Here is a 26,803-nt window from a genome sequence, read left to right as displayed (position 1 = left end):
GTACACCTCGTACACACACGGCTCTGCTACATCCACACTGTAAACCCCTCCTGACCCCACACATAAACTTCAGCTCATCCAGCACCATGACAACCAGCACAGCAGAGTCCTGCATCCACTGAGGCCCCTGATCATGTGACCCCTGACTCCTCCCCTCCTGTGACCTCATCACAGGTCCTGTGCGCACAGAGCAGCCATATATGTGGTGGCGGCTCTGCAGGTGGAGGTATGTGGAGACCCCATTACTGGGCGCAGGGGGCATTAACCCCTTCAGCACCGAGACTCTTTTGGGGTCTTGTGTTGCCCCTTTATAAGAATCATAAGGTTTCTGTTCTGTTTCCTGTAATAGATACATACGACCCAACTATGGAGATAGGAAGGGAGGAAACGTATTGTTCTCATAGTACAGGACCCCTTTACTGGCCCCACAGTGTAATGCCCCCATTATGCCCCTTATGCAGGATGTATGATCCCCCCACACAGTGTAATGCCCCATTATGCCCCTTATGCAGGATGTATGATGCCCCCCACACAGTGTAATGCCCCCATTATGCCCCTTATGCAGGATGTATGATGCCCCCCCACAGTGTAATGCCCCCATTATGCCCCTTATGCAGGATGTATGATGCCCCCACACAGTGTAATGCCCCCATTATGCCCCTTATGCAGGATGTATGATGCCCCACACAGTGTAATGCCCCCATTATGCCCCTTATGCAGTATGTATGATGCCCCCACACAGTGTAATGCCCCCATTATGCCCCTTATGCAAGATGTATGATGCCCCCACACAGTGTAATGCCCCTTATGCAGGATATATGATGCCCCCACACAGTGTAATGCCCCCATTATACCCCTTATGCAGTATGCATGATGCCCCCACACAGTGTAATGCCCCCATTATGCCCCTTATGCAGGATGTATGATGCCCCCACACAGTATAATGCCCCCATTATGCCCCTTATGCAGGATGTATGATGCCCCCACACAGTGTAATGCCCCCATTATGCCCCTTATGCAGGATGTATGATGCCCCCCACACAGTGTAATGCCCCCATTATACCCCTTATGCAGTATGTATGATGCCCCCACACAGTGTAATGCCCCCATTATGCCCCTTATGCAGGATGTATGATGCCCCACACAGTGTAATGCCCCCATTATGCCCCTTATGCAGCATGTATGATGCCCCCCCCCTCAGTGTAATGCCCACATTATGCCCCTTATGCAGGATGTATGATGACCCCCACAATATAATGTTCCCCCAGTAGCGCCTGAGGTCCTGTAGTTGGAATAATCCCTCTGGAGTTGGTTTTCCCTTTGGCTGCTCCCCTACATGTAGACCCTCGAGCATGTATACATGCATGTAGGGGAGCAGGCCTTACTAGATATTGAGGCTTTGTACAGTAATATACCGCATGAGGATGGTATCAGAGGAGTAAGACATTTTTTTAAATTGAGGCCAATAGAGTGTAGCAGACATAATGACTTCATGGAGGATCTTCTACAATTCACTCTTGTCTTTTTCATAACTTCTTTCTTTTTGACAGGAAGTACTTCCACCAGCTCAGGGGTACTACGATGGGGAGCCCCTGGGCTCTCTCGTATGCTAACCTATTCCTGGGCTGGTGGGAGGAAACCACAATATTCAGGGATGATCATAAGTGGTGGCATCCATATATTGAGGTGTGGTATAGATATATTGACTACATTTTAATCATCTGGTCAGGAACGAATGAACAATCTTTTGAATTTGTCAGGGAACTCATCAATAGAGTGGGCCTGAGATTTACATCTGAGTTTAATTATCACCAGTTGCCTTTCCTGGATGTACTAATCAAGAAAGATCAGGCTGGGATCCTAGGGACACTCATCTACCATAAACCTTCAAGCACTAATAAACTATTGAAGTGGGATAGCCAACACCTCATCCCCATAAAAAGAGGAATACCCAAGAGCTAATTTTTATGGTTGAAAAGGTACTGCCATAATGTCACAGATTTTAATATACAGGCAATAGACCTGAACACCAGATTCAGGCAAAAAGGGTACTCCTGGTACATTTTGGATTCCGCATCATTGTTTGCAGAAAAATGGGAGAGACAGACACTCCTCCATACCTAACCAAGAGACCAAGAAAAAAGATGGGATAAGACAAGTAAGAAAAACTTACGACAATCAGAGTGACCGTATCTTTAATATCCTCAGAAAACACTGGGATATACTTGTGGCTGACGCGGACCTGAGGGTGCTGTGTGATCTACTCCCACAATAACTTTCAGAAAGGTTCGGTCAATTAGGGACCATTTAGTGCATAGTTTCTACAAAAATCCTGCACCCAAGGGGACTTGGCTGGATAGAAGAGTCTGTGGTTTCTTTAGATCTGGAGAAAGTTGTACATGTAATTGGATGAGACCATGTAAATCTTTCTCAAGTTCCTCCATGAGTGAAAACTTTTTTCCGAGGGATTATTCCAACTGTAAAACCTCAGAACTTGTATATATGGCCACATGCATCTGCCCCCTAGTTTTTGTAGGCAAGACCAAGAGGGAGTTTGTGAGGAGGGAGGGGGAGCATTTGGGTGATATATGTCATGGTCGGGACACCCCATTAGTGAGACACATGAACACTCGTACATCGAGGTGAAACCAGAGACATCTTTTGTATCATTGAGGTGGTTAAACCCAATGTGAGAGGAGGTGATCGCAATAGATGTTTCCTCAAAAAGGAGAGTGAGTGGATTTCCAGATTGGATCCACAAGCCCCTAAGGGACTGAATAAGCAAATTTCCTATGCCTGTTTTGTATGAATGCAGCCCCATTCTGGATTACATTTTTGGATTTTATACTCTACCCATTGCTACTCAGTTCCCTGTGAATGAGGTTCACACATTGTTGTACTTCATCAAGAGATCTGAGCTTCTATATCAGAATTATTTCTTATCAGTTATATCCTACATCTACTATTTAGTAACTAACAAGTGTGGTGATCCTTGTGTATCTCTATGCAATAAGGGTCAAATTTGACCATTTAGGAGTATACTGTGGGCCATCATCCCATATTTTATGTAGTGATAAAGTAGATCTACACGCCTATTGTATGATGGGAGGATGTGCAATACTTGTTTTTAGTCTCCCATGACGCTGATCTCAGAGATAGGATTTTTCTATGTTGGTGGTATGCAATCCAATATCATATGCGTGGAACGCATGCTTCCGGACATGCGCATTCACAGATAGGAGACCGTGATGCACTCCGGCATGGAACGCACATGTCCGGGCACGTTTGAGCTTTCTGCCCGCCCGTTGTTTTGTGCTGAATTGTGGGGAATACTTGAGAATTTATTTTTGCTCCATCTGTCTTTAGTTGATCCCACTGATACATCAGATTAGTCCTCGGAGAATTATAATTAGAGGAACCCATGGACACATTAGGATTTGTGAAGCTGACCTCCGCTCTCCTCTATTTCCTTTGAATTTATTGTGTGACCTGTATTTCAGAACAGTAGCTCTTGGTTTGTTTCATTTCCATGCGTAAATTGAATTTGACTCGTAGTCTTTGATATCTCTTTCAAACTTAGTTTTTTGATGTCTGAGATCCATCCTCCAGACTTTGTAAATTCGTTTGCATATTTTGTTTGAGTTTTGTATCCAAAAAGACTTCTACACTTGGCGGAAAACTTTCACCTAGTTTTTTTTCAATAAAAAAATATCAAACGCAATGTGACTTGATTATCCTTTTACAAATTTATCTTTATTAAGTTTTGAAAAGGAAATAACCAGTATTTCCAAAACATTTGAAAATGAAATAAGTAAACACAATCCAAAGTAGAGTCGCTGGTAGAACATTGGTTCAATGTGTTTTAGGATATACCAGCGTGGTGACTCAGACTTAAACATTAAGTCATTACATATTCATGTGGATTAACAAATAAGGGTTCTAAAAGAAAGAAAGAGTAGTTAAAACTAAAAACACAAATACACACAAAGACAAAGGGAAGTGGGGGAATGGATGTATGGGTAAGAGGGTTAGGGTAACGTCAAATAGGCTCCTGAAGTATAGACTTAGCTTTCCCCTATTAGGTCAAGGTAATCAGCGGAAGATTTAAACTCTAGTAGAACCATGTTTTATAAAATTTATTATGGGAGTTATTGATCATGGAGGGGAGTTCGTCCGTTAGCATAATCTCATTTATTTTGGAGAACCATAGTGTTACTTTTCCATAGCAAGGGAATACATGCTCTAGCAGACGTGATCAAGTGTCTCAGCATCGAGTTTTTATATGTTTTTAAAGGGATGTTGCTGTGATGGAGAAGGATGAAAGCTGGGTCAAGGTCTGAAATAAGATCAGTGAATTTACTAATCACTAGTAGAACTTTTCCCCAGAAAGGAGAAAGGTGTTATGATTTGCTACAAGCAGTAAGGAAAGACAGGAGATCTGTCCCTACAATAGAACTAAGCTAGATCCCTACGATGTAACGGGGAACCTGATCCTGCGATCAGACCCGCTAAAGTCCTCAGCTAGTCTGAACGAAGACCTATAGATGTGAGGGAGGGATCCCTACAAGAACTAGGGACTGGGAGAAAGATGGACACCTCCTAGCAGTAATTGTAGCAGTAAAAAGACAAACAAACAACATAGAACATAGAGGTCAAAAGACCTAGCTAAACTGACTGAGAAAGGTAACAAAGCACCTGGCTAGCTTAAGAGTAGAAATTACAATGAAGTCCAGCAAGGCCAGAAGGGCTGAGCAGGATTAAATAGGCAAAAACGGTCATGTGACCAGCATGATAGAAAAAACCTAACACGAGAGTTTTAACAGTACCCCCTCTTCTATGAGGATCCTCCGGATCCCCTAGGCCCAGGCTTATCAGGAAACCTCTTGTGAAACGTTCTGACAAGTCTGGAAGCAGAAACATCATCTGCCCTCACCCATGAGTTATCCTCGGGACCGAAACCCTTCCAAGCGACGAGATACTGCAAACTCCCTCTATACCGTCTAGAATTAAGGATGCGGGAAATTTCATATTCCCCGTCCTCCACCACCGGAGGAACAGTGGCAGTGGCGTCTCTATCTGATACATAAGCTTTTTTCAATAGAGAAACATGAAACACCGGATTAATCTTCCAGGAGGTAGGAACCTCCAACCTAACAGCAGATTGGTTAACTACCTGAAGCACCTTAAAGTGCCCTACAAACTTGGGACCCAATTTTTTAGAAGGAATCCTCAACCGCAGATTCTTAGAGGACAACCAAACCATGTCACCAACCGTAAACAAAACCTCTTGACGTTTCCTGTCAAAGTACCTCTTAGATTTTTTGTTAGCCTCCTGAAGATTACCACGCACATCCGTCCAAACTCTTTCCAAATCACCGGAAAAACTCTCCTCCTCAGGCACAGCCGATACCAATTTGGAGAATGACCCAAAAGACGGATGTCTCCCAGAACAACAAAAAAAAAGGCGAACACCCAGCAGAAGAGGATGTATGGTTGTTAAGAGCAAATTCAGCAAGCGGCAGAAACTCAGACCACCCCTCTTGATTGTCTGCCACAAAACAACGCAAGAACTGCTCAACATCCTGGTTCTTCCTTTCTGTCTGGCCATGAGACTCAGGATGATATCCAGATGAAAATGACAATTGAACTCCCAACCTGTCACAAAAGGCACGTCAAAAATGAGCCACAAACTGAGGTCCCCTATCAGAAACAATGTCAGTAGGAATGGACCATGGAGTCTGACAATCTCCTTGACAAAGGCCTTAGCGAGTGTCTTAGCGCAGGGCAGTTTGATGAAGGGAACCAAGTGACACATCTTGCTAAAACGGTCCACGACCACCCAGATGACCGTGAAACCCTCAGAGGGGGAAAGGTCAGTAACAAAGTCCATAGCCAGATGTGTCCAAGGTGCACTAGGAACCTCCAGAGGGCAAAGCAACCCCGCAGCAGGAGCATGTGAAGACTTAGATCTAGCACACACAGTACATTGACGCACCCACTTAATGACCTCCTTCTGCCATCCAGGCCACCAAAAACTGCGACCCACAAGTCTCTTGGTCTCAGAAATTCCAGGATGACCTGCCAACCGAGACTCATGACACTCAACAAACAAATCTCTCCTAAAGGTCCTAGGCACAAACAACCTCCCATGGGGAGTGTTAGATGGGGCATTCTCCTGTGCTTTAAGAATCTCATCTTCCAAAACGGAGTCCAATGCAGCAATCACAACACCTTCTTGTAAAATGCTCTCCTCCTCCTCAGCACCGACCATGGGAGAAAAGCTGCGAGACAAAGCATCAGCTTTAACATTCTTGGTACCCGGGATGTAAGTAACGGAAAAATTAAACCGCGAAAAAAAAAGTGCTCACCTAGCCTGACGGGCATTCAAGCGCTTGGCAGCATCAAGATAGATCAGATTTTTATGATCAGTGAAAACCTGAATGGGAAAATCAGCACCTTCCAAGAGATGACGCCAGTGTTCAAATGAAAGTTTAATAGCCAGCAATTCCCGATTACCAATATCGTAATTAAGTTCAGTCTCAGAAATTTTTTTTTAAAAAAAGGCATAGGGATGTACTCCATCCTTGTTTTCCTGAGACAACACCGCACCGACCCCCACAGAAGAAGCATCAACCTCAACCAAAAACGGCTTAGTCACATCAGGCTGTATAAGGATGGGGGCAGAGCTGAACCTCTCCTTTAGAAACACAAAAGCTTCAATGGCCTCAGTAGTCCACTGAACCGTATTAGAACCTTTCCTGGTGAGATCGGTCAGTGGTTTAACAATAATAGAAACATTTTTAATGAATTTTCTGTAATAATTGGCGAAACCCAAAAACCTCTGTATCGATTTCAAACCAATAGGCCTAGGCCATTCCTGCACAGCCTGAACCTTCACAGGGTCCATCTCAAAGCCCTCGCTGGAGATAATGTAGCCCAAAAAACTAATTCTCTGTACAGCGAACTAACCTTTCTCTAGTTTAGCAAAAAGGGAATTGTCAATCAATAACTGCAATACCTCACGTACGCTCCGCCAATGAGACTCCAGATCCGGCGAATAAATCAAAATGTCATCCAAATACACAACCACATTTTTGCCGATCAAAGGTCTAAGGATGTCATTAATAAGATTCTGAAAAAATGCTGGTGCATTGGTAAGACCAAAAGGCATAACCAAATTCTCAAAATGACCCACAGGAGTGTTAAAAGCAGTTTTCCATTCATCACCCTCCTTCATGCGCAACAAATTGTATGCCCCCCGGAGATCAATTTTAGAGAACCACTTGGCCTCCACTAACTGGTTACACAAATCTGGAATCAATGGCAGTGGGTAGGGATTGCGTACAGTAATTTTATTAATCTCGCGAAAGTCCAAACAAGGACGTAAACCGCCGTCCTTTTTTTTAACAAAAAAAAATCCAACAGCCACAGGTGACTTAGAGGGTCTGATATGACCAGCGGCCAAGCTCGTCTGTATGTATTCCTCCAAAGCCTTTCTCTCAGGAATAGTCAGATTAAATAAACGACTTTTAGGAAGAGTCGCTCCAGGGACAAATTCAGTGGTACAATCGTAGTCTCTATGGGGAGGCAAAATTTGCGACTCCTCCTCAGAAAAAAAATTCCAAAAATCCTGAATAGGTACAGGCAATTCCCCTTTATCCACAGCAGCAATGCGCCCGTTACAACACTTGTCATAACACTTAGGGCTCCAGGACTTAATTTCATTGGTAGACCAATCCAGTACAGGATTGTGCAATTTTAACCAGGGCAACCCCAAAACTACTGGAGAAGGCAAATTATTTAATACCACCTAATCCAAATTTTCTTGGTGAATACCATTAATAGTGAGGGGAAATTCCTAAACCTTGTGAGTAACACATTTCGACAGAAACCACGGCAATAGGGGATGACAAAGGTTTGGGTTTTAAATTAAGTTTTTCCAAGAATCCCCCATCAATCACATTCAGAGTTGAACCACAATCCACAAATACCCGAAATTCAATTAATTCTTCCTGATCTGCGGTAGTAGCAGAAAGAAATACACCCTTAGTGTTTAAACAGGCTATACGGGCGTAACTGACCTTTTTTTTTTTCTTTGTTCATACGAAGCACACAGTTCTTAATGAAATGGTCAGCTTTGCCGCAATAAAAGCACAAACCTTCAGAAAACCTGCGGTCTTTTTCCTGAGAGCGGGGTGACATCGCCCCAATCTCCATCGGCTCTCCAGTGTCAGTACAGACCCTCTCAAGAATCGGAGCTGACATGGCAGAGGATTTACTCTCATTAACCCTTGCACGCAGTCTCCTGTCCACCCGTATAGCTAATTGCATTGCCTCCTGCAAGTTTCCAGGTGTAGGATAAGCAATCAGCAGATCCTTAACCCTTTCACCTAGCCCAGCAAGAAACAAACTTTTCAGAGCTGAATCGTTCCACCTCACCTGAGCAGACCACCGACGGAAGTGAGTACAATAATTTTCCACATTACCTGATCCCTGCCTCAAATGTCTCAATTCCGTCTCAGCTGATGAGACACGATCAGGATCATCATACAACCCCAAAGCAGAAAAAAAAGCTATCCACTGATCTAAAGCACCGATCACTAGGTTGGAGAGAAAAGGCCCATCCCTGAGGTTCTTTGTGCAAAAGTGACATTATGAACCCTATGCACTGTGATTCATCACCAGAGGATCTGGGTCTCAAACGAAAATACAATAAACAAGCATTTTTAAAGGAAAAAAAATCTTGTTGTTCACCAAAAAATAAATCCGGCAATCGTACCTTTGGCTCCACAAAATGCGCTCCAGAACAGCTACTCACGTGTTGTTGGAGCTCGGCCACCTCCAGAGAGAGTCCCTGCAGGCGTTGAGCCAAATCCTGAACCGACACCATGATGGAAACTGGAGGTCTTTCCTTAGAGAAATTTTTTGGGCTGGACTTACTGTTATGATCTGCTACAAGCACTAAGGAAAGACAGGAGATCTGTCCCTACAATAGAACTAAGCTAGATCCCTACGATGTAACGGGGAACCTGATCCATGCTATCAGACCCGCTAAAGTCCTCAGCTAGTCTGAACGAAGACCTATAGATGTGAGGGAGGGATCCCTACAAGAACTAGGGACTGGGAGAAAGATGGACACCTCCTAGCAGTAATTGTAGCAGTAAAAAGACAAACAAACAACATAGAACATAGAGGTCAAAAGACCTAGCTAAACTGACTGAGAAAGGTAACAAAGCACCTGGCTAGCTTAAGAGTAGAAATTACAATGAAGTCCAGCAAGGCCAGAAGGGCGGAGCAGGATTAAATAGGCAAAAACGGTCATGTGACCAGCATAATAGAAAAAACCTAACAGGAGAGTTCTAACAAAAGGAGTTTACAGGTCCAGAAAATATGTAGCAGGTCACCCTCCTCCTCCCGACATCTCCAACACATGGGACTAGCATCTGGGAATATAGAGTGTAGGCGAGTTGGGACCCTATACCACCGAGAAAGCAGTTTATAGCTGGCCTCCTGAAATCGCGAGCTGATTGATGTGTGTCAAGGTGAAGATTCACTTCCACTGATCTCTCATTAAGGTGCAACTCAGATCTCTCTCCCGTTGAGATTGGAAGTGTGTTTTAGGCTAGTCCAGGGATTCAATCAGTAGGGAATACAAGAGTGACAAAGTATGTCTTAATGGGCTGGTATTTGGTGACTTGGTTATCCTATAAGGGCTTTTTTTTTTACATGTGGACATACACCCTGTAAAGCGTGCAACTATGTTAATAAAACCGACACATTTGAAGAAAACCTAACAGGACAACAATTTGCAATACACAATTTCATCAGTTGTAACACTATAGGGGTCATCTATTTAATAGAGTGTATAGAGAGTAAACTACAATACGTGGGATGGACGTCAGGTCCACTAAAAACATGTATTATTAGACATTTATCTGACGCAATCAATCCCACAGCATTAAACCTGTCTGTGGTTTCAAGACGCTTTTCACAAAAACATAAAGGGGATATTAGATCCTTCAGATATTAGGAATAGAAAAGGCTTATAAACCATTAAGAGGTGGAGATATGAAAAGAAAAATCTTAAATAGAAAGTCATATTGGATATTAAAATTACACACTAGAGCCCCACAGGAAATGAACATCAGACAGGATTAATATTACAGTACAATTAATTGTATTTGTTTTTGATTTCCAGTGATTTTATTGAATGTCTCATGCATGAGTTGTATTTGTGTATTCTCTTTTACTTCCATACAATACAGGGTTAAATTGTCTGAGAAGTACTCAGTAATCAATGGACACCCAGGAAAGGGAAGGATATAAAAGTATCACAGAGACTCACATGTTGTAAATCAGGAATAAGCTTTGGTTTCATATGCGGGCACTTGGTGGTATGCCATCACAACAGGTTTTATGAACTCACAATAAATGTGAGGTTTTAACAATATAGACAATGCTGGAGAATTCATCCCTCCTCCTTTCTCTACTTGAACCTTGAAATGTCCCTGATCAGGGCGGCTCCATGCGGTGATCTACAGACAAGGTACATTGAATAAACAGTGAGCTGACCTCCCTCTCCATTTTACCATTATATCCATGTTTTCCCTATAGTGATGGATATTTATTTTTGCTAAAACTGTGATATTTTCACTTTAAAACTTTTTTAAACCTTTTTTTTTATAAACTTTTTTAAACCACTCTCATTAGTGCCATCATACAACATACAAGCCTCTGATTGCTCAGGTGATGCACTGTACTACTGTAGTGCTGTGTATTATCACTCCCTGTGCAATAGTAACGGCCCCATACACATGAGATAAGTGTTGACTGATCGGTCATTTGGCAGACGGCTATCTCTCCAGACTCCTCCATACACACAAATATTCCAGCTTTCCTGTGGTTTGTATGACTGACTGTCGGGAGGCCCCCAAATACATTATATAGTCAACCAAAACCCCCAAAATCAGTGCTTCCATGCAACTTTAGTCTAATGTTTATGGGGCGTTAAAAGGTAACTTATGGAACGCTGCCTCTGGCCCGGCCTAATAGACTTTCGTACATTGCAGGCCCAGACACCATTATTAGGCATTTCAGTATTGTAGGAACTAGGCAGCCCCATACTATCGAGTACTTGGGGAGGAAGGGCATTCACCCGAACTCTGTCACGCCTTCTTAGATGCCATGTTTGCTTTTTGCAGGACAACGCGCACAGCACCAGGAACTAGCGGTGGACACCGCGTTCCTCTATGCCACTACGTGCAGCACCGCTTTATAACCAGGTACTAGAGGTCACAGGTATGCTACGTCCAGCTCTATTCTGTCTATCTCTGCCTCCACAGTCCCTCTCAGCTGTTATCTCTGAGTCTGCCACTCTCTGCTCTTTTCTGCAGACCCAAGCAACCAGTGTCACCATATCTCCACACTTTTGAATTCCTACCTTTGAATACCATCCAGCAGTCTACTAGGTGTCACCTCTCTTCAATTTGTATATATACTTGCTCTATACTATGATGTTGTATCTGCATTAATGGGGTTTGATGAAATATTATGCACTGTTTGACAGCATGTCTATTGTTCAGGTTAAACAAGAGATATTATCATGTTATTGCGCTATGATCCATTTGTATATGCTTTTTTATTTTATTATTTATTATTATTCTTTTATTTATTGTTTTGTTCTTTGTGCAATTTCCAATAGTTCTTGATTAAGGTCAGATCGACCGAAACGTTTACTTTTGTTTTTGGACTGCATTAAAAAAAAAATTTTCTGTAAGATCCATTGAGTGCCGAGGTTATTCTCAATGTCAATTCCAGTGTCAGAGAATTAGGTGAGAATTAGCTTTATGGAAGATGAGTCTATGAGAAACGTATTCAGCTGCAGACTCCAAGGAAGAAACTGCTTGTTGTCTGTGGCCTAAAATATAAAGGTTTTATTACTAGATGTAAAGAAAAAACTAAATACTGTGAAATAATAAATCTCCTTATATGTTTCCCCTCATTATCTCCAATAGATGTATTATTACACAGGATTTTTATGATGTTCCATCAACTTATCTTCTCCTCATTCAGGTCTCTACAATATCAGATCCTCTCAGTGAAGATCTTCTATATAAGAAAATTTTCCTGATTTATCCATCAAAGATGGATACGGACAGAGACAAGATGGCGGAGAGGATATTACACCTCACCCTAGAGATCCTCTTCCGGCTTACTGGAGAGGTGAGAGATTCTGATGACATCACATTACATCATTCTTATCTATGGGAATAACAGATGGACAGAACTGGAGAGGTGAGGACTCTGGAAATGTCTGGAGGGAGATTTATTAATGTGTCTCTCCATAACCAGAGATTAATCACGGGGCCTCCACCTCACCCCCTGATACATGAGGACATCAATGACCAGATCCTAGAACTCACCTACAAGATGATTGAGCTGCTGACTGGAGAGGTGACACTGCTGGGAATGCTGGGACATTATACAGTAATGCTATGAAGTGATTGGGGAGATGACCTTATCATTGTATGTGTCAGGTTCCTATAAGGTGTCAGGATGTCGCTGTCTATTTCTCCATGGAGGAGTGGGAATATTTAGAAGGACACAAAGATCTGTACAGGGACGTCATGATGGAGGTTCCCCAGTCCCTCACATCACCAGGTAATAGACAGGCCTAAATACACACGGCCTATAATTATCTGTATGTAAAGAATGAATTCAGTCCCTGTATGTGTTTCCTCCAGATCTATCCAGTAAGAGGACAACACCAGAGAGATGTCCCCATCCTCTTCTTCCACAGGACTGTAAACAAGAAGATTCCAATGTTCCTCAGGATCATCAGGTAGATGGAGAGAAGGTGTCATGAGATCTCCCCTATGATGTGTAGACGGCTGTAAAGATTTTGTATTCAGTCTTGTTTTATCCACCATTATTATGTTTTATATTTGTGTAATGAGAACGGTGGAGATGGCAGGATTAGAGCTGATCATAGATGGGACTTCTCCATCTGTCTGTGACTTTTACAATATTTGTTTCAGGGTGAAGATCTGACCCATATTAATACTACAAAGACATATGTGAGGGGTGATGAGCGGTGTAAAGAGGAGATTCCTACATATGACTACCCAGGTGAGTAGTAACCACTAAATACAGAGAAGTCACAGATTCTTCTCAGTCACCGGCTGTGGCTGCTTTATCGGTGGTGTAGTCTGGCCGTATCACAATCGTGTGATCACCATTTTGCCACTAGACCACAACATTCTCCTCCGTCCGAAAATGTTCAAATTACTTTGGGAAATTATGAAAGCCCTTTTCTATAGAACTTACAACCTGGAGGATCCACCTACCCCCTGGGATTAGGAGACATTACCTGCCAAGATCTGTAAACTATAAAGCCTAATGACAGCGTACGCAGAATGTGCTGACAAGTTAGAAAATCACTTGAAGAAAAATATAATGATGGGTCTGTAAGAGAAAGCGGAGGGTAATGATGCTGTTGGCTTCCTAGATCCCTGATATCTTATTGGATGAATCTACCTTCTCTCCCTTCTGTGCTGCTGAATGTGCTCATATGGTCCCTACAAGACCAGGTCCAGTCTTTCTGACCAAACTTCACTTTTATGATCAACAGCATTAAATGTGCAGTGAGGCCAAGTGTGAATTTCTGTACAATAACAACAGAGTTTCCCTTTATCCTGACTTTTCAATTTCTTTTAAAACCAACTAACTTCAAATAGGATTGCGATAACGTACATAAAAACATTACACCTGTGCCATGATATATCTCTAAGCTGTGCGTGGCTGATGGCTATAATATACATTTATTCATCTGCAGGAGATGTGTTGGCATGGCTCGAGCCCTGGTTTCATGGCTTCACTCCACGTCATAAATTCCATTATGTTTTCAATCCTAAGGAATTCAGATTACTGCACAATCTCTCCTGAAATGGGGGCACTAATACTTTCTCTACTCTTCTGGTCAGGACTCATAGTATCTCCAATGGTCCACCATAAATGAGTGTGACTCCGGTTTAGTGTTGGATTTCTCCCCTCATACATACGTTGTTGGGGATGTTACATGTTTATATATTCTTTCTTTTTTTTACAAATTCCCTCTCTATGACAGGTTTCATTGTGGTGGGATCGGCCGGCCTCACTTATGTGACTCTGTAACTCCCTGGTAGTCTTTCAAAAAGATCTCCATTACCTCTTCCAAATGCCCGAGGTCTAAATTTAAGATACCTCAGCTCTGCAGTATTATAAAAAGGTTCACTTTAAATGTCTAATATTTCTTCTTGACACTCATCTGACAGAAAATATTGGTTCTTATCATAGTTTAGGTTCCCAAGAGCCACTGAGCCCCATACTCCCATTACCCCCGAGAGGTTTACCACTACTTACTGATGGAGACTGTTGAGATTGATCATTTCAGTAGATGTGTTATTGTCTATACTCACAGTTTTTGACTACAGTAGTTAGTGCCCAAAATACTCTGATTTAACCTCTTCCTGCTGCCAGTTTTCTGTTCCTAATCAGGGCCCATTTTTCAAATCTGACGTGTGTCACTTTATGTGGTGATAACTTTGGAATTCTTCACAAAGGATAACAGGAAACAAATGGACCTTACAAATTATTTTCCAACTTCTAAGGCGGCTCCTGGTGACGGAAGCAGACGTCACACAAGTCGAAGCAGGAGGAGAAGTCCCAGAGGAGATGGAACCCACCTTTTGCAGAAGCCGTAATATAACAAAATGTCAGAATATTAGAGCAGTAGAAATCCCCATAAAGTGTCTCCATTTTGGAAATTATAACCCTCAGTGAATTAATCAATAGAAGACGTGACTATTTTGACTCCACAGTCACTTTCCAGAAATTACCACGCAATGGACGTTGGAGAGTGAAAATTGCAAATGGGCTAGTTTATTACCCAACACATAGTGCCCAGATTGTGCTCCAGGAGACACACACCGTAAATTAAGTGGGTTCTTCTCACTATAGTAATGTCAAATACATGGATGCTAAATGTGATTTAGGCACATCAACTACTGCAAAGCTCAGAAGTGAGGGGGAGATCTGACTTTGGGAGAGCGGATATTGCTGGATTGGTTTATGGAAGCCATGTTGCTTTTCAAGAGCCTTTAAGCCACTAATAATGTGGAAACCTCTGTTTTTCCATTGACAGATGAGGGATCTGTGTGGGGACTTGTTTTTTGTGGGATGAGTAGAAGTTTTTATTGGTATTATTTTCGCCTACATAACATCATTTGGTGGCTTCTTATTCCATATTTGGGAGGCAGAATGAAAAAAAAGTTGAACACCACGCTCTACTGGTCCATCCTGTGAGGTTTTCTATAAGACAGTCATTGTCCTGGTGAATAAGTGAATTTTTTTTTATATAACTTACCTTTTTTACGGACCGTTTAAGTAGAAATGTTCAAAAATATAAAATTCAAGGATTTTTTATTAAAAAATAATAATTGGTTTTCTTCTTGGCAGATGACTGTACCAGGAGATCAGAGGGACAGCTGACATCTTCAATTTTCAAATCAGATAATTTTCAGATCCTACAGGATACAATTGAAATGAATGTCATTACTCCAGATATACCATCATCCCTTCACAGCAAAGATCTGTCATCTGATCCTTTGAAATTGGTCCTGTCTTCTGATTCATTACTGACTACTAAGGAAAATCAAAGTCACAAAATAAGCATTAAAAAACAAACTGCTTCTAATGCAAAGAAGCCATTTTCACGTTCAGAATATAGAAATAGTTTTCCTCTCAAAAAGTCTTTTCTTAAACATCAAAAAATTCACACAGCAAAGAATAGATTTTCATGTTCCAAGTGTGGGAAATGTTTTAATCAGAAATCAGATCTTGTTAGGCACCAGAGAACTCACACAGGAGAGAAGCCATTTTCCTGTTCAGAATGTGGGAAATGTTTTACAGAGAAATCAAATCTTATCGCACATCAGAGAACTCACACAGGAGAGAAGCCATTTTCCTGTTCAGAATGTGGAAAATGTTTTAACCAGAAATCATATCTTAATATACATCAGAGAACTCACACAGGTGAGAAGCCTTTTCCATGTTCAGAATGTGGGAAATCTTTTACAAAGAAATCAACTCTTATCAACCATCAGAGAACTCACACAGGAGAAAAGCCATTTTCCTGTTCAGAATGTGAGAAATGTTTTACAGAGAAATCATCTCTTATCAAACATCACAAAACTCACACAGGGGAGAAGCATTTTTCATGTTCAGAATGTGGGAAATATTTTGCACAGAAATCAACTCTTATCAGACATCAGAGAACTCACACAGGGGAGAAGCTTTTTTCATGTTCAGAATGTGGGAAATATTTTACAGAGAAATCAACTCTTATCAGACATCAGCGAACTCACACAAGGGAGAAGCCTACTTCATGTTCAGAATGTGGGAAATGTTTTAACCAGAAATCGGATCTTGATAAGCACGAGACAAGTCACTAAGGGGAGAAGCCTTTTTCATGTTCAAAATGTGGGAAATGTTATAACCAGAAAGTGCATCTTGATAACCACCGCAGAATCCACACAGGGGAGAATGTGGCAACTACACCCAACTAGTCTCTGTACAGACTAGAACGGCCCTAGCTGCACAACTAAAAATGCCACCACACACCTAACTAACTAATAAGCCGTTGAGGAGTTTCTCATACCTCCTGAGGAACCAGAGGGGAGGCTGCAACACACTGCCAACAAGGGGAAAGGAAAGTATGAAGTAAAATATGAAAACCCTGAATGAGAAACAAAAACACATATAGGGCAAAGAAGGCAAGCTAAGGAGAACCAAAAATAAAAGGAACAAGTATAATCTCCCAGAAACCTAACATTGTTAGAATGAAAAGGTACTGGGAGGGAAAGCAAACTAACCGGGAGGATAGTTTCACCTTTGTGGTGAAACGTATAAAATTCATCCTCACCAACTGTATATGTAAAACCCGTCCATTTATAATGACCATGGACAAGATAAAGATTCCCAACTCACATCAGGACCACAAGATCCCAGGTACTTTTTGCTTTTTCACAATGAATTTAATTATATGTAACAAATGTCCAACTGGGGGTCTGTATGTAGGGGAGACAAGGCAAAAACTTAAAACAAGGATGAATTCTCATCGCCACACAATAAAAGAATAGATCTACTTGTGTCCACACATATTTACAGCCACAACTGCTTCTCCCTCTCCCATACTGATAGTTCTGCTTCACGTCACTTGTCTTATCTATTGCATTATTCCTGTGCCCTGTTGTGTATAAATATGTGACTCTTCAGATTTTGTGTTATACTATGTCTGATGAAGAGACCTGAGTAGTCTCGAAAGCTTACTGACTAATGGCTAACTGAAAACATGGTATCAACCACTAAGGACTCTCAAATTTTAATATTTTTCTCCAAACAGCAATTTTAAGATCTCTCCACAGGTGTTCAATGGGATTTAGATCCGGATTCATTGCTGGTCAGAACTCTCCAGCACTTTGTTTCCATCTATTTTCTGGGTCATTGTCATGCTGGAAGCCCCACAGCTTTCTGACACTAGGCACAACATTATGCCCCAAAATCCTTTGCTAATCTTCAGATTTCATGATTCCTTGCACACAAAGTACCTGAACAGAGGCAGCAAAACAACCCCATAACCTCTTTGAAGCTCCACCATATTTGACTTGATATGTTATAAATTTATTGATTATGCTGCGCACCTTGGACAGAGGAACATCCGGATCTCTAAAGATGGACTTATAATCTTAAAATTATTGATATTCTTCAACAATTTTGGTTCTTGAGTCCTCAGACATTTCTCTTCTCCTTTTTCTGTTTTCTCCATTCTTAGTGTGCCACACATATGTACACAATGCAAAGATTGAATCCATTTCTCCCATTTTTATCTGGTTTTAGTTGTGATTTTCATATTGCCCACACCTGTTACTTGCCACAGTTGCGTTTGAACAAGCTTCACATGCTTGAAACAAAGTTGTTTACCCACAATTTTGGCAAGGTGTCAACAATTTTGTCCGACCTATTTTGTGTGAAATTATGTTCAATTTGCCTTTTTTTTCTCTGTATTTTGTGTTGTTCCAATACATGCCAAGGAAATAAATGTGTATAACAAAACATGTAATTGCAATAATTTTCTGGGAGCATTACTTCATTTTCTGGAACAATTCTAACAGTTTTGACCATGACTTGTTTTTGTTGCCTTTTTAATTTGTTGCAGCATATTATCCTCTTCATGTTCAGCTATATTAGGAGGCTTGTAGCAAAGTCCAATTAGCAGCTTTCCATTATTGCCATTTCCATGTACATTACCCAAACTGATTTTACATCAGGGATGTAAAGCTCAAAACATGCAGAGGGCCAAAATGAAAAATTGTCGTGTACCAACCAGTATACAGTATAATGGGCCCAACATAGTCCTCCATACAGAATAATGGGCCCCACATAGTCCTCCATACAGTATGATTAGCCCCATATAACTTTCCATACAGTACAATGAGCCCCACATAGCTTTCCATACCGTATAATGGGCCCCACAAAATCCTTCATGCAGAATAATGGCCCCACATAGGTGTAGTGGTTCTGGTGTCGTGGGTCAAATATAATCACCAAAAGTTGGACATGTGTGCTGTACATTGTTGAAGCTGCCCCCCATGTCATCATTGAGCTTGAGGTCTTAAATTGGTTTTAATGAAAATACCCACCCCTCTACCTATTTTTCTTTCCTATCCGTTTGAATGCAGTGTAACCCTCTGTTTGTCACCCAGTCATGGCTTTCATCCAGCCAGGTTTCTGTAATGCCCACCACATCGTAATCTGTGGCTGACCTAAGAGTCTGATTCATTCATTTTGTTTTCAAGATTTCTTGCATTTGCCTGCAGACATTTAATACTATTAGCACATTTATTACTACTACTCGCCTTCTTACTTTCCTTGAATGTCTCACTCTCTCTGTCTACTCTACCCCCTTATTTGCATAGCTACCCTCCCTTCCCCCAAATACTAATTTGAAAGCTCCTCCATTCATCTGACCATTTTTTCCCCCAGCACATCTGCATGCACCCCATTGAGGTGCAGCCTGTCCCTATCGTAGAGCCTGTAGCCGACAGAGAAGTCAGCCCAGTTCTCCATGAACCCAAACCCTTTCTTCCTGAGAATTATCTTCTTAAGTTCCCGCTGACTTTCTAGTGACGTAGTGGAATCAGCAGTATTTCTGAAAACACCACCTGTACTTCAGCTTCTCTCCTAATTCCCTGTAATCATTTTTAAAGACCTTTCACCTCCCTATAACTTTGTCATTGGTACCAATGTGTACATGACTGCTTTGTTTTCCCCAGCCCCAGCCTGTAATCTGTCTATCTGATCGCATGAAGATCCCCCTGTTAGGGGCACACAAAATGTGTGTGTTCTTGTCTTAGTTGTCTGATTGATGGGCTGTGGTCGGGGTTTCACCGCACATCACAGCCCAGCATCAACCGCGCACTTTCCCTCTCTGCTTTAGTTGGGAAAGAGCAATAAAAAATGAATGAGTGACATCTCATTTGTTCTCAGCCCGATTTCTCAGCTGAAATCGGGCTGAGAACAAATTCGCAGCATTCTGCGATTTGCCATGTATCTCGGACGAGACTCGCCAATGCAAGTCAATGAGTGTGTGAAAAAAATCGCACAGCACTTGGACCATGCGAGTGCCCTCCGATTTTCACACACCCGTCTCTTTAAAAGCCGGCTATTCATCAGCCGCATACAGTTACAATACATTAGTACCCGACAATTTAGAATAGAAAGAATAGCTATACACATAGAATAGATAGATAGAAAGGTGTCAGTCATGTATATAATTAGTACAGTGACAGTGTTGGTTACTGTACTTGTCATTTATTGTTAAATTAAAGTATTTATTTAAAAAAATTGGTGTGGGGTCCCCCGTAATTTTATAGTCTAGCAGAGGTTAAGCAGACGGCTGGGGCAGATTTTTGAAGCCCGGGAAGGGGGTAATACCCACTGAGCTTCCCAGGCTACTAATATCAGCCCTCCAGCTGAATACTTAGCCTTTACAGGCTATTAAAATGGGGGACCCCCAAAAAATGACTTGGGGTCCCCCTATTTTAACAGCTAGCAAAGGCTATGCAGACAGTTGGGGACTAATATTAATAGCCTAGGAAGGGGCCATGAATATTGTCCCCCTCCGAGGCTAGAAACCGCAGCCCTCAGCCACCCCAGAAGTGGCGCATCCATAGGATGCACCAATTCAGGCACTTAGCCTCCGCTCTGCCCACTGCCCTGTAGCAGTGGCAGTGGGGTAATAGGGTTGGGGTTGATGTCAGCTTATAAGGCCAGCTGACATCAAGCCCAGCTTAGTAATGGAGAGGCGTCTATAAGACACCCCCATTACTAACCCCATAGTGAAAGTGATATGTGAAATAACTACAACACCATGAATAAAATATTTTATTTGAAATAAACACAGAGACCTTTTATTGTTCTAAATTAAACACTACTTACCATAACGCCCATTCCAGCTGAAGCCAATGTCCCCTGCAATGAAAGTTAAATAATAAAGCAACCTCATCCTTACCTAACTAGAAACACTAGAGATTTTAGGCCACGGCCCCACTATCAGTATTTGGTCAGTATTTTTTTCTCAGGAGTGGGAGCCAAAACCAGGTGAGGAACAATCAGAGAAAAGGTATAATAGAAACAAGTCACCAATTCTGCATTTATCCCCCATTCCTGAGAAAAAATACTGACCGAATACTGATAGTGGGATCGGGGCCTTAGAATAAAAAACTGCATTGTATTGACATCAGGGGTATAGATTTGAGTAACTAACTCAAAACCAACAAGGAATAAAGTGCAGATTTTTGGGGGCACATGATACAATATATACAGTTGAAATCAGAAGTTTACATATACTATATAAAAAGACACATCTGCATGTTTTTCTTTATATCTGACATGAAATCAAAATAAACCTTTCCCGTTTTAGGTCAATTAGGATTACCATCATTTTTTTTATTTGCCAAATGCCAGAATAATGAGAGAGAATGTTTTTAAGGCATTTTTATTACTTACTGCAAAGTCAAAAGTTTACATACATTTCATTAGTATTTGGTACCATTGCTCTTAAACTGAATGACTTGGGTGAAACGTTTGGGATATCCTTCCACAAGCTTCTCACAATAGTTGGTCGGAATTTGGGCCCATTCCTTCTAACAAAACTGATGTAACTGATCCAAGTTTGTAGGTCGCCTTGCTCGCAGCCTTTTCAGCTTTGCCCATAAATTTTCAATAGGATTGAGATCAGGGCTTTGTGATGACCGCTCCAAAACATTGACTTTGTTATCCTTAAGCCACTTTGTTACCATTTTGGCAGTATGCTTCGGGTCATTGTCCATTTGGAAGACCCATTTCCACCCAAGCTTTAACTTCTTGGCTGATGTCTTGATATGTTGCTTCAGTATTGCCACATAATCTTCTTTGCTAATGAAGCCATCTATTTTGTGAAGTGCACCAGTCCCTCCTGCAGCAAAACAACCCCACAACATGATGCTGCCCCTCCATATGTTTCACAGTTGGGATGGTGTTCTAAGGCTTCCAAGCTTCTCCCTTTTTCCTCCCAACATAACAATAGTCATTATGCCCAAAAAGTTGAATTTTAGTTTCATCAGACCACAGGATGTCTCCAAAAATTAAGGTCTTTGTTCCTGTGTGCATTTGCAAACAGTAAACTGGCTTTTTTATGTTTCTTTTGGAGTAATGGCTTCTTCCTGGCAGAGTGGCCTTTCAGCTCATGTTGATATAGTACTCGTTTCACTGTGGATATTGACACAGTCTTACCAGCTTCCGCCATCATCTTCACAAGGTCTTGCTTTTGTCCTTGGGTTGATATGGACATGTTGGACCAAAGCTTGTTCATCTCTGGGACACAGAACCCATCTCCTTTCTGAGCGGTTTGATGGCTGGACATTCCCATCTTGTTTGTACTTGCGTATATTTGTTTGTACAGATGAACGAGGCACCTTCAGGTATCTTGAAATTGTACCCAAGGATGAGCCAGACGAGTGCAAGTTGTAAGGTAGCACTAGTCATCATGCTGGCGGACACTCGCTTCACCGAGTCAATTAAAGCACACCAGACAACACCTTTCCAGTATTTCACAATCCAGCAGTTTATTACACTTCACTACTGCTTATCACTGAGTCCATCTCAGTGGCTCACCGACATATTACACATATAATGTCCAAGAGCCTTTCCAGTGACAGATATGTCCACTTGGCTTCAGATACAGCCTTCAGCAAGGTAACAATATCAATCTCCACATCAATCAGTGTTTTTACCTTTGCCGGGTTTGAGCTGCATCAGGTTTGTTCTGCCACAGCTGTGGCTTTACGGCTTCACAGATGGGGGTCTCCAGCCCTCGTACCTTCAAAGGCTACTGGTATGTTTACACACCTAACATCCAGCCTCTGCCTTCCAGGACTCTTGTCTTCCAAGCCTCTTGCCCTCCAAGGCTACTGGCATCGCCTACACATAAGGATCCAGCCTCTGCCTTTCAGGCTTCACCAGGCTTCACTAGGCGTCACACTCTAGCGGTGTCCCACACGGGAACAGGCCTCACGCCTTTCACCTTTGTCTCAAATCTACCAGTGTTTTATATATCCTCTAGTGCACACACAGGACCTGTGCTGATGTCACAGTCATGTGACCAGTCACCTGGGGGAGGTACATGGTCGGCCAAAACACACCCTGGACCATTACAGTAATGCCGCAAGCCGGCTGACCCCGGCTGATCATACATTGATATGAACGTAGTGGACAACTTCTTTAAATATAAAATTTAATAGTTCTGTTTCTTTTGCTCTGTAATAGTTCCTCCTCCGAAGCCACACACTACCTATAAGGCGTCCAATCGGCCGGAAAAACAGATTGGTGGTGGCAAAGAATAATCTTTCTTGGGTTATTGTGAAGTGACAGTGATCGTACAAGGGTGTATACATATATTCCATGCGTTGGAAGGTGGTGTGTACGCCGTACGCTCACTGCTAGCTTGCCGATACCTACATAGTGAGAACAGCCTGCAGCCACCTATATTGATTGTCAGCCAATTGTGCAATTGTCCAGACAATAGGGGGCAGCAGAGAACTGTTCACTCCAGAGATCACAGTGGGTGGTCTCTATGATTAATTGTGATCCTGTGGAATCCTTGACACAGACATTCTGGTATCTCAGATTTAAATGCATTAGTAGGATCAGACCTTAAGGTGGTGTAGGTGTTTGTGTCGCTGAGGATGGAAAGAGCCATGTTACAATACAATTCAGTGTCCAATACCACAACACGTCCACCACCTTTGTCTGATTGCTGGATGGTTATACTAACATTTTGTTGAAGTTCTCTAACCGCTGGAGCATATCAAAATTACTATTATACTTCATATTACAGATACCACCATGTAATTTTTTAAGGTTGTTTTCAGTTGGAGTTTGAAATAAAACTAAAGATGGAACCCTGGATTGCAGAGGATAGTATGCAGGGATGATGTTAATTCCTCTGTCTTGTAGTTTATTTAAAGAAAAATCTGGATCCTGTAACGAAGACAAAGTTAGTAAGGCAGTCTGTTCAATGACTGTAAGGCAGCGTGCCCACTATGCGTTTTTCAAGCGTTTTTGCCAGGAATTTCCGCAGCGAAAACACTTAAAAAATGCTTGGTAATACGTGCTCGATGGTCCTCAATGATAATCCGCATGTGCTATGCACATGCTGCGGAAATTTCCGCTGCGGATTATCATTGCGGAAAAATCCACAGCATGTCCATTAATTTTGCGGACACGCAGCTTAATTGCTGCCATTGACTTGCATTGAAACGCTTAATATCCGCATGACTACATATGCACATGCGGATATTAAGCAATTCAAAGTGCGGATGGTACCCAGGTCTGGAGAAGAGGAGACTCTCATCCAGACCCGGGTACCATAGTACCTGTTAAAAAAAAGAATTTAAAATAAAAAATATACATTATACTCACCTTCTGATGGCCGCCGGTCTCCTGTACGTTGCGTCACTGGCTCCCCAGTGGCTCACGGTGGTGTTAAAGGACCTTCCATGACGTCATTTAGTCATGTAACAATTCACGTGACCGCTGACGTCGGCGGTCGCGTGACCTGTCACATGACTAAATAACGCAATGGAAGGTCCTTTTACACCACCGCGAGCCGTACAAGAGACCAGACGCACCAGAGAGAAGACCGCGGGCCATCAGAAGATAAGTATAATGTTTTTGGTTTTTTTTACCATTTTTATTCTTTTTTTAACTATTAACTTGGTCACACTATATAAATCCATGCCGGTTGCATGGATTTATATAGTGTGACCAAGTTGTCAAGCACTTTTCCAAGTGATGCTAAAATCGCATGCAAAAACGCTTCTACCTGGCAGGAAAAACGTATGTGAAATCCGGATGCGTTTTTTCTGCCAGGGAGATGCAGCATTTCTGCATGGTGGGCACTTAGCCTAAGTGTAGCATCATTATGCTCCATAATCTCTGCTGTCATGTTATTAGGAGTGGAAGACTCTTCGGACTCATTGAAGAAATGTTTTGTAACTGTTAATAACCGTGTAAAGCGATTTACATCTCTTATTGTTTGAAAAAGGTCAAAATCTTGCGGGGGAGACATAAATTGTGAGTCCAGTCACGAGGTATACGGTATATTCTGCAGTAGCCGTCACCTTCAGCATATTGGCTATACCACACGTAAACTGAAGAAGAGGATGGCTGAACACATCAACAATATCACCAACAACAACGAAGGGTATTCTGGTGCGGCCAAACATGTTACCATAATACATAAACAGGATACTTCATGTTAATCATCTTTTGGACTCGAAAAGGTCGATCTTGCAGCCTGTGGTGGCAACTGGCAAAAGCAGCGGGCCCTGAGGGAAGCGTATTGGATCTTGACTTTAAACACAAAGTACCACCATGGTATGAACTTCAAAAATGATTTGTTTTTCATCTACGAACATTTTCCTCATTTTTCAGTTTGGCGATGTATATTTAATTTAAATTTTACATCAAAACAATGTGTTTCCTTATTCAGGAATGTGGACATTTAATCTATATAATGTCTAATGATCAGTTGTGATTCACTATATATATTCCCCAGTCGGACCCTGTACACACGTTCAGTTTTCTTTTGTAAATGGTGTATCTGCTTCCTGTGAATCACTATCTGATTCACCATTCACACTTGTTTTTTCTCCTAATAATTATCTGGCAATGCGTTTAGTAAGAGATGATAAAACTCCCTTATGGACTTTGTATATATTTCCATCTGTATCTATTGCAGTAGTGTAGACGGCCGGTCCATTGGATCGTTGGCTTTTCTTGTTTTACAATTGTTCACATTCATTCCACTCACCTGCGGCCAGGTTGCAGCATTCAGTTGCATTGTCAGCCATGTCTGCTGCATTGGTAGCAATGGTTCGTCAGTCAGGACTCCTGGGACCAGTTGTTCCTCAGAGGTTCCAGTAAGGTGCCAGCAGATCCGTTCATCCAGGCCGCCGGTATAGATTGCTAGAATCATTTTACTTGCGTGTGGCGACGTTATGGTATCTGAATTGCATCGCTGGCCATGCTCGCCGTGTCCGCATTGGTGGACGTTGTTCTGGGACTGCTGGGACATGTTGTCCTTTAGTGTTTCCATCGCAGAGTCTGTGTATTTGGATGTAGCATCATGTGCCCCTATAAACCGCACTTTATTCCTCGTTGGCTTCCAGTTAGTTACCCTGATCTATACCGCTGATGTCAATACAATGCAGTCTTTTCTTCTAACATTGCTGGTTCTTCTAGTTCATTCTTTGCGTGTAACATGGCGTTTGGCACTTGTGTTGCAGTGTTGGCCGTGTCTGCTGTGCTCGTATTTGTAGACAGGTTTCCGGGATTGCTGGGACATGTTGGTCCTTGGTGTCTCCGGCGGGATATCGGTGGTCTCGTGTGAGGTGCTATGTGCCTCTTTGAGCCGCACTGCTTCTCTTGGTAGTTGTGAGTTAGTCAGCTAGGATCCATACTTCTGATGTTAATACAATCTGCCCTTTTTCTTTCCCAAGATCTCTGGTTTCTTTAGTCCATTGGTGAGTGTGGCAGGGTGTTTGCTTTTCTTTGGTATCCAGTTGTGTGGTTTTTGGGCTGGTGTTAGATGGTGCTGTGTTTCCCTGCGGTAGTCTTTTTGTTTTTATTTAATATATCTATGTCATTCATGTCAGCTTATAACGCCATGTACTCACATTATGTGTATGCAAACACCTGATACCTCAGTATTGATTAATTAATTCATTATCCAGTCAATGGACATTGTTCTTTAAGATATATAGCAGCATTTATGTGTTACCTCTGACATCCTATGACTAAGGGTGCGTTCTGCACCTGAAACGCATCAGATTTCCTGAGGTTTCTGAATTTATTTCCATGATTTAACTTTTTTCTCCAAATAAATTTTTTCCCTTTTATATGTCCTGGTTGGATGTGCCGGTTCTACTTTTTTTCTCCATTTATGGTCTGTAATCACCGATGGGTGCGGCACCCACAGGATTTCTCCAGCTGAAGTCATTCCTTCTCTCAGCATGGTAAGCCTCCACCTCCCCTCCTTCCCCATCCATTGTCTTTTCTCTCAGTCTATCATGCCGAGTCTAATGGTCAAACAGAAAGAATGAACCAGGAAGTAGAGCAGTATTAGGGATGTTTTGTGTCCTCTAATCAGGAAGACCGGGTGGAG

General features: G+C 42.1%; 2 protein-coding genes across 4 annotated transcripts in view; one reads left to right on the top strand and one right to left on the bottom strand.

Annotated features, from left to right (window-relative positions):
* Positions 1-26,803, bottom strand: part of LOC141201473 (uncharacterized) — a 323,215-nt gene that overhangs the window by 35,216 nt on the left and 261,196 nt on the right. The gene's annotated exons all lie outside the window — the stretch shown is intronic.
* Positions 162-18,120, top strand: LOC141201481 (uncharacterized). The gene is made up of 8 exons (XM_073663487.1): positions 162-226; positions 11,202-11,298; positions 12,073-12,222; positions 12,352-12,453; positions 12,537-12,660; positions 12,744-12,841; positions 13,038-13,128; positions 15,496-18,120. Exons 3-8 carry the CDS (start codon positions 12,145-12,147, stop codon positions 16,488-16,490), a joined length of 1,488 nt encoding a protein of 495 aa, XP_073519588.1. The 5' UTR covers positions 162-226; positions 11,202-11,298; positions 12,073-12,144; the 3' UTR covers positions 16,491-18,120.

The sequence above is a fragment of the Phyllobates terribilis genome, unplaced genomic scaffold, assembly GCF_046119375.1.
Source record: "Phyllobates terribilis strain yellow unplaced genomic scaffold, ASM4611937v1 Scaffold_116__1_contigs__length_5312468, whole genome shotgun sequence".
Classification (NCBI taxonomy): domain Eukaryota; kingdom Metazoa; phylum Chordata; class Amphibia; order Anura; family Dendrobatidae; genus Phyllobates; species Phyllobates terribilis.
Note: the sequence above shows the minus strand (reverse complement) of the source record. Positions and strands in the feature narration are given on the sequence as shown.